The sequence below is a fragment of the Motacilla alba genome, chromosome 4 (genome assembly GCF_015832195.1).
Source record: "Motacilla alba alba isolate MOTALB_02 chromosome 4, Motacilla_alba_V1.0_pri, whole genome shotgun sequence".
Classification (NCBI taxonomy): domain Eukaryota; kingdom Metazoa; phylum Chordata; class Aves; order Passeriformes; family Motacillidae; genus Motacilla; species Motacilla alba.
Window position 1 is genome coordinate 59,381,499 of NC_052019.1, and position 8,078 is coordinate 59,389,576.

The following is an 8,078-nucleotide window of genomic DNA, read 5'->3' on the forward strand; positions in this document are numbered from 1 at the left end:
TGGGTGTATTTTTTGTTGCCTCTCCTGCTGCAGCACAGCCAAATATTTGTCAAACAGATTTTCAGCTTCATCAGAGCTTATTTTCCCCAAATTCTGTCATGCTATTGATAACTTTTTCAGGGAATATGTATAAATGGAAATAAAAGTACTTAAGAGGAAAATGGAGGAAAACACAGACTTCATCTACACCATAACATGCATTATTGTTGTGCTTTTAGGCATTTGCTGGAAGGCACCTTGAATTTATTTGCTTAGACATGATCCCTTTTTCCCCTGCACTTCCGCATGCATGACACCGCACAATGGGTGTAGCAAGGCAGTAAAAGAAGGATTTGGCAGACCACAGTTAAGTGTCACTTTGACTGTATCTGTCAGATGAGCGATGGGAGTTTCCTGCCTCCCTCCTCCTTGGGAGGAAAACCTAGGGCAGAAAGCCAAGGCCGTGTATGCACAGTTTGACCCTAGAGCGGGTGGGGCTGATGTTGCTCTTGGCTAGGTGAAGGGCAGGCTGACGGTCTGGTGTGCAGTGCATGCCTCCTCTCCCAGGTGACAGATGATAAACTTTTGGTTGCTCAACTCCAAGCAGGACTCTGGCACCTACACAGTTTCTTCCCTTATTGTGTCTTCATCTGATGAATGTGCTCTCCACAGCAGGACCACTGCCAGCAGCACTTGGGGACAACTACAGGTGGGTTTTTTCTCATGTGCTGGGTAGGATGGGGAAAGTGTTCTCTCACTCCTCCCCATGTCTCAGCTCAGCCATGAGAGGCTGTGCTGCCAGGGGTCCTCTGAGATCTTGGGACATGCACACAGGGAAACCATCCACATGTGGCAGGTGCAAAGGCAGTAAGTGTTGTATCTTCTGTCTTTGGGATTTGCTTGAGAAATCAGTGGCAGGAGGGTAAGCAAGAGACAAAAAATTGCCTTTAAGAATTCGAGCTGCTCAGAGCTGACTAATTTATGACACATTAAGTCAGAAAAATGGAGGTTAAACTGCTGGGGAGCATCCATCAGAGGTCATAACCTACCCTTCCATCAGGGTGAGCAATGTTGGATCATGAGACTGTCATGGAGAAACAAAGCTCTCCTCTGAAGAGGACTTGCAGTCATATACAGCAGCAGGTGTGGAGCCATGCAGCTTGCCCATCTTGAACATCATCTCTTCTGGTTCAACTCTCTCAATACTTTGTCCCATCTGTCTTAAAAAACATCATTATTATTAAGTCGTAAAGGCCCTTTTTAATCCACAGTACAACTTATTCTGCTGAATAACATCCATACATTAAAAAAATACTTTTCACCTGTCAAATACCATTGCAAAGTGTGTTGGATGTCCTTTTGCCAATACCTTGGTTAATGCTGGATTAACTTCATGATGCATCCTCTGTGGCTGTTCACTTTGCTCCTGCTCAGGTGTTAAAGCAAGGACACCATTGTGTGGCAAACACAAGGGACAACAGAAGGGGAGGCCATTATCCCCTGCATTGCTCTGGAGGAAGCTGTCAGCTTGGGATAAAACTGCCATAGAAAAGGCAAAGAGCACATGTCCAAGCTGGAAATTAGCCATGGGTCAGCTTACTCCAGAAAGCCTCTGGAGCTCACCCAAGTGCAGCTGAACTGCTGAGGTTCTCCTGCTTCCCACCATTCTATGTGAATGGGGATGGGTACAGGAGGATCCACACTTGCACCCTCTCGTAGTTCTGCTTGTGTGCAGGTGCAACTCAGTGAGAGTTAGGCAGTTAATGAAGCAGCAGACAAAAAAATGTATTAGTTGGACTGGTCTGTTTGTAACAAGAGGGTTGATTTGTTGATTTCTACTTCAGTTGTTTTTTGTCTTTTGAGCTCCTGAGATAAAACTTGATTCCCACAGGGCGTTATCCTGTAAGTCTGAACGACCTGGAGAAAGAGTGGCACCGCTGAAAGCATGGAAAGGTAGCAAGCCACAGGAAGCAGAAGCTCAGCCAGAAAATGTGTGATGTCTTTCTCACACAAGATGTGTGAAACATCTTGTGACAAACCATTGCTACCACTAGCATGCAATTGTAGACGGATTTGAAACCAGTTTTAGTCTGACCAGCTGTAGCTAAGAGCTGCTGTGAAGCTGGTGGTACCCTTTGGCCCTGGCTGTGAGCTCTTCACTGTGTGCTGGACTTTATGTTTCAGTTGCCTGTGACACAGGGGTTCAGGCCCCTTGCCCAGACAGCACTGCATGCTCCCAGCCATAGCATCATTTCCTGTCTGATCAGCCACCCAAGACCCTCTCCACTGTGTGCAGTGTCCCTGGCTGGGAGAGATGAGGGATGTGCAGACATGGGAACAACTCTCTGCTTGTACCAACTGCAATGGCTTCAGTGTTGGTGAGGTGTGCAACTGACCCTCAGCTATATTTCGAAGGGCTATGAAAATTTTCCCTTGCACTTAGCTCCATTCTCCTGCAGCTTTTACCATTGCAGGAATTTCCCTTTTGCCTGAGCCATTTCAAGCTGTGGGAAGGAAGCAAGGTTTGTGGGTAGCATGTTCTTCCATTGAAGCTGCAGAGACATCTAGAAAAAAGGTGAAGTTTTTTATTCAGAAGACTTTCTTCATGTCTGAAACAGAACCCTGAGACTGTTACTCTGTCTCTTGAAAGGACTGATGGGACCAGAGCTTTGGAGAGAGGCCCCCAGGCACCCTCCTGTGCCAGGCAGCCCCCCTGACCTGCACCTCAATGGGATTCATGGACCCTCTGTGAATGAACACACCTCTCACCACTGAAGACACCTTAGTTTGTGTAAATAGTATGAGGCAGTGTGCTGGGGAAAGTGGCTTTGCTCATTTGTGGTTGTGTTTGAAGTTGCAGGTTGGACTTGTTTTAAGTGGTACAGAGAACAGGCCCAAACTTTTACATGTGAGTGGCCCAAATTGGAATAAATTAGTTTCTGCTTGTAGAAAACTGTTTCTCCATAAAATACAGTGGTAGACTGTGTAGTCCATACTTTTTTCTTTGCAGAGAAAGCAAAAAGGTGTTAAGGGAGATTTTTTTTTTAATCTGTGCTCCTGAATCTTCATCAGTATTGCATTTACTGTAGTACATGTTAAATTGGTGAGAATTTATTTCAGTGGATTTTTTCCATTGTCTTCTTAAAAATAAAAATGGAATGGTATGGTTTGGAAGGGACTTTATATATCATCTAGTTTCAAACCCTATGCTGTGGTCCGGGATGCTTTCCTCTAGACCACATTACTCAAAGCCCCATCCAACCCGGCCTTGAACACTTCCAGGGATGGGGCATCCACAGCTTCGCTGGGCAACCTATTCCAGTGCCTCCCACCCTAGCAACAAAGAATTTCTTTGTAATATGGACTAAACCTATCTTCCTCCAGTTCAAAGCAATTCCCCCTTGCCCTGTCACTGCATGCCCTTGTGAAAAGTCCCTCTCCAGCTCTCTTGTAGCTCCCTTTAGGTACTGGGAGGTGCTCTGAGGTCTCTCTGGAGCCTTTCCTTCTTACCACCTGAAAAATCTGACTGTATTTCAACTTCCTGTTTCCCTCCTCCCCAGCAGACTCCTAGGCCATGAGCCTCATCCAGCCAGCCAGTGGGATGTCAGGCATCTCCTCCTCTGGGAAGAATCTGCTGATCTACAGCTTTTTGCAAAACCTCAGTTTTCATAGCCTATTGCAATGTTCTTACAAAGAACACCAACTGTGTATGATCCAGCCACGGAGTGGCCAGACAGCACCTTTGTAAAGCAGGGACAGACATGGTTAAACTTTGGAGCTGCTGGAAGCCAAGGGAAGCATTTCAAGGCATGGCTCCCTGTTTTCTCAGCAGCACTACTGATAAAAGCCTTCACTTAAAGCACCCTAAGTCCCAGGCTGTTGACATAGCTGCCATATTGAAGTTTAGCCTGATCTTCTCCTTTCCCCATTCTTCATGAGGGCTAGAGAGAAGGGAATCTCACCACTTTCTATGGGATGCATTGAGCTTGACTTGCTCCTGAGAAACAGCCACCCAGACCCTCTCTGAGATCTCTGCATGTTATGTGCATCCTGCTGGGAAACAAAAAGTGCTGTCCTGGTGCCTCAGATTCTCCACAAAATTTGGAAGTGCATCCAAAACTGTCTTGCACAGGGCATGAGTGGTTACGTATTTGGGGCATGTTAGTGCAGAAACTGTAATATTAGTATCTTATGAAGTGAAATTTATGTGTGTATGGTAATTGTATGTAAATGTATGGTAACTGATGTTAATCTTACTGTAGTGGCTGGGCTACATGGCCTGTGACAAGCACTTAGGGAATCAGACTAATTATTATGGAAAGATTCCCCATGTGGGATGTGTTTTCTAAGAAATAAAAACCTAAATGTCTGTTCTGATGAAAGTACATTATTCAGAGTTGCTTTTTCCTGAGCAGCAACATCATGTGGGCAAAGTTAAGGGAAGAAGACAATAAACATGCAAACATTTTTTTTTTTAAAGAAATAACTAATCTTGGGAAAAGGAAAAATAAATTACTGTGTTCTGCACGTGTAAAATGTGTGGTTATAAGGACAGGGCACAGCTCCTGACCTCCCCCTTCAAGTTACCTCCCACTCATTGTACGTTTTTTACTTCTGGCTGCCAATAAGAACATCCAGTAGAGTAAGTTTAGTTTCATCTTCGCCAGAGCCACTTTGTGTAGGGAGAGGAAGTCTGCCCTGTCCAAGGCTGCTCACCAGGTTAGTTCTCTAAAAGCACGGAAATATTAGTAACTTGTTAGCCTGGGAAGAGTGGGATAACAGTGTCAAAGTAGAGATTTTTTATTTTTCTTATTTCCTGCTTAGCATAAAATATAAACCAAACTATCTGGCAAATCCTGCTTGGGGAAGTGGGGGGGCTTTTAAAAAGCTGTGTGCAAAAGCTGGATTATGGAGACTTTACCTTTGTTTACTGCTTTCTGATGCTAACACAATTGTATAAATATGTTGAAGAAATCTGACTGGTACTTTACTCTCTGTTTAAACTGAGCTGCCCTACCAGAAGTTTGGATATTGATGGCTTTTGGTACCTGGTCTCTCTGTGTACTTGCTTGTCCCTTCAGTGGGGTGTGCTGTTGGTGGCAAGAGCAACTATGCTTCGAACTCTTCATTACTGTTTGCAGCTAGAAAAGGAGAAAATAGGTGAATAATACTTGTGTGGCTGGCACTGCTGTAGGCAGGCAGAGGGAAGCTGTGGGTAGGCAGAGGCGTTACACTTCCCTCTGGACACACACCTGATACCACCTCCAGCTGCACTCCCGCCAGTGTGTGGTGCCAGCTGAAGCCAGGAGTGGGATTTCTGGAGAAGCACGCGTTACTCCAAAGCACGAGTTACTGGAGAAAGAAGGTGCTCCCCCTCCCCCAGCATCACTCTTTCATATCAGTTTCTATTCTGGCTTCTGAGCTCAGAAGCAATAGGAGGAGGAGGAGGAGGAGGAGGAGGAGGAGGAGGAGGAGGAGGAGGAGGCTGACCACCCAGTAGGGTGGGTCTACCTTTGTCAAACTGCTGTTTCTAAGGCATAAAATAAATCAACTCAACTTACAGAAAAGAAGGCTCAACAAATGTGAGCAGGCAGTTTATCTTATCTCAGAGAAACTCACCCAAGCCCAAACTTTCTTAGAATCGTTACCTAGAAATACTTTGTGCTTTTTCACTTGGCTAGGGAATTAAAAGCAGAAAGGAATTGTTCTTGTTGCTATTCTTACTATTATCATTATTATTATTTTAGACCTGAGGTTTACTGGTTTTCAAGGTTTACTTGCTTGCTTAACCGCAAAAAGGCAAGGAGAGTGTTTCAGACTTTGGACATTGATTTTCTCCCTTTCTGGCTCCCTACGTCAGGAAACCAGAGATACGAGTTTTCTATACTACTCTCTTGTGTGTAGCCTGGCTTTGTTATGAGGAAATGAGTCCACAGGTGCTTTCACATGCCCTGCCAATGCTTTCAACATGCCCTGCCAATGCTAAAGCCATCTTGTGTAAAATATGCCAAGTCCAACAACCGGAATGCCCAAGTCACTCCCTTTAGCCTGGGTTCACTGCCCAGCCCAGCTCAGCACAGGGGGAATGAGTCATGTCTAAGCACTAGCAAAGCTTTTATGGAGTGGAGTGGGGAACATCAGTGGCCTGATGCTATTTTGAAGGCTGGATAAAATGGCAGATAATGCGAAAACCTTGAACAGAGAGAAATGCAGGCAAGATATGGTTATTCTCTATCACCTCCAGTGGCAGCTAGGGAGCTGAGCAAAAGGCTGCCTGCTGAAGGGTGGTAGCCATCAGTTTGGTTGGAAGTTCGGACCAACCACAGCTTTTTCACTGACTATTCTGTTTCCTGTCTCTTTCAGAGGAGCACCTGGGAATGGCTGTCCCAACCGTTGTGACAATCCAGCCGCAGTACGGTGGGGCCATGTCCTCTGTCTCGAGATGCACTTGGCAGACAGGCCTGATGGACTGCTGCTCTGACTGTGGCGTCTGTGAGTGCCTTGGACACACTTTCCTTGCCCCTGCTGCTTGGCTCGGTGGTGCCACTGTGCAGCCAGGCAGCCTGACTCTCCCGGCTGCTCTGGTGGTTCCGGGCAGGCAGGCAGAGCCTCAGCCAGTATTGTTTCTTTCCCTGCCAGGCTGCTGCGGGATGTTCTGCTTCCCCTGCCTGGCATGCCAAGTGGCTGGGGACATGAACGAGTGCTGCCTGTGTGGGACCAGCGTGGCCATGAGGACCCTCTACCGCACCAGATACAACATCCCGGTCAGTGCTGAGCCTACTCCCTCACCCTTCTGCGAGCCTGAAAGACAGGGTGCCCCCACGGCCCCTCTCTCTGCACTTGAGGAAGGGGCTCAGGACAGTGGTGATTTCTACTCCCCCTTTATTTCCCATTCATATCCACCGCAGCTGCTGCTTCCTTCTTTGAGCTTTGATTGAGATACTGTGGGCTGAATAAAGAATAGGTGAAGCTGGTTACATGGATAAAGATCCATAATTAGGTTTGGGAGAAAGGTGGACAGGGCATATGTGAGGGTGTTTCTTCCTGCAGAGGAGGTGGTTGCTGCCATCCCAAGAGCAAACCATAGGGTCCCAAGTTCACTTTGCCCACACTGTCTGTTCCTGTGAGCATTTCTCTTCCCCGAACCTCAGAACTCAAAAGATAAGTAGCTGTCTGCACCCTGCACAAAGGGCTCCTTCCTTCCTTTCCGTGGTTCCTGGGGTTTACCAGCCCAGGGCTTCAGTGTTTTCTACTCAGGATGCTGCAGCCTGCCGAGAAGAAAAAAGTACTTGACCTGGAATGTGATTAACATTTTCTTGGCTGGAACGTGGTCTCTGGGAAGCCTTTGTCCCTAACCAGTTTCTCCCTAACAGGGGTCCATTTGCTCTGACTACTGTGTCACCCTGTGGTGCACCGTGTGCTCTGTTTGCCAAATGAAGAGAGACATCAACCGCAGGAGGGAGCTTGGCATATTCTGGTAAGCTAGGGGTGGTGCTACTCATCCATAAAGCTGCTGTCACATGCAGCCAGGTGGCTTCCCAGAGCCTCTCCTGCCAACATCTTGACACCAGACCAAGTTTGCTGCAGTGGTGAAATTGCCATGGACACTTGACCAGAGTGATGTGTCCTGAAGCAAAATGTTGCTGGGGACGTTGAACAGGGTGGAGGGGAGAGGACTGGGGTGACACATAGAGTGTAGTGAGGCAGATCTCAGTCCCAACACTCCTCTTCCATCCTGTTGCAGATGCTGCCATCCTCGCTGCATCCTTGGAGCTGCTGCAAGCAGGAGTCACCACTGCTCTGACTGTTGGGAAATGCACCATGTGGAGCTTGTCTTGATTGCATTTGATTTTCCCTACTTAACTGCAGAAATAAAGTTTTGAGTTTGTCTTCCTACCTCTGTGTATGTCACTCTTGCACCGCCTGAGAGCACCCATCCTTCTGCTCCATCCATCTCAGCAGCCCCTGGTGTAGCTGAGATTTCCCTGTGCCTGCTGTGGAGAGATATTTTCACTAGTATTTTGTTATTGGATCAGCTTTTAGAAAGGATATTTAATATATTGAAGGAGTCAGTGTTGCTCATCCAGGTTGCAAAATTT

The 8,078-nt window shown here is 46.8% G+C and overlaps 1 protein-coding gene across 3 annotated transcripts; it reads left to right on the plus strand.

Annotated features, from left to right (window-relative positions):
- The first annotated feature begins 530 nt into the window (after positions 1–530).
- Positions 531–7,875, plus strand: PLAC8 (placenta associated 8). 3 transcript variants are annotated; one of them, XM_038135600.1, is made up of 5 exons: positions 533–688; positions 6,343–6,471; positions 6,619–6,743; positions 7,353–7,456; positions 7,724–7,875. In XM_038135600.1, coding segments are annotated over exons 1-5 (411 nt in total). In that variant the 5' UTR covers positions 533–636; the 3' UTR covers positions 7,725–7,875. The 3 variants fall into 3 exon arrangements, with proteins under 3 accessions (XP_037991527.1, XP_037991528.1, XP_037991529.1); XM_038135599.1 differs by lacking the exon at positions 7,724–7,875 and having other exon boundaries at positions 531–688; positions 7,353–7,460; XM_038135601.1 differs by lacking the exons at positions 533–688; positions 7,724–7,875 and adding an exon at positions 4,554–4,698 and having other exon boundaries at positions 7,353–7,460.
- The last annotated feature ends 203 nt before the right edge of the window (positions 7,876–8,078 follow it).

Bases quoted from the DNA above. Each gene is read 5' to 3' on its own strand.
- PLAC8 (XM_038135599.1), top strand. From the start codon at position 637: ATGTGCTCTCCACAGCAGGACCACTGCCAGCAGCACTTGGGGACAACT. The intron at 689-6,342 runs GTGGGTTTTTTC...TGTCTCTTTCAG, and splicing joins GCACTTGGGGACAACTACAG to AGGAGCACCTGGGAATGGCT. The intron at 6,472-6,618 runs GTGAGTGCCTTG...TTTCCCTGCCAG, and splicing joins CTGCTCTGACTGTGGCGTCT to GCTGCTGCGGGATGTTCTGC.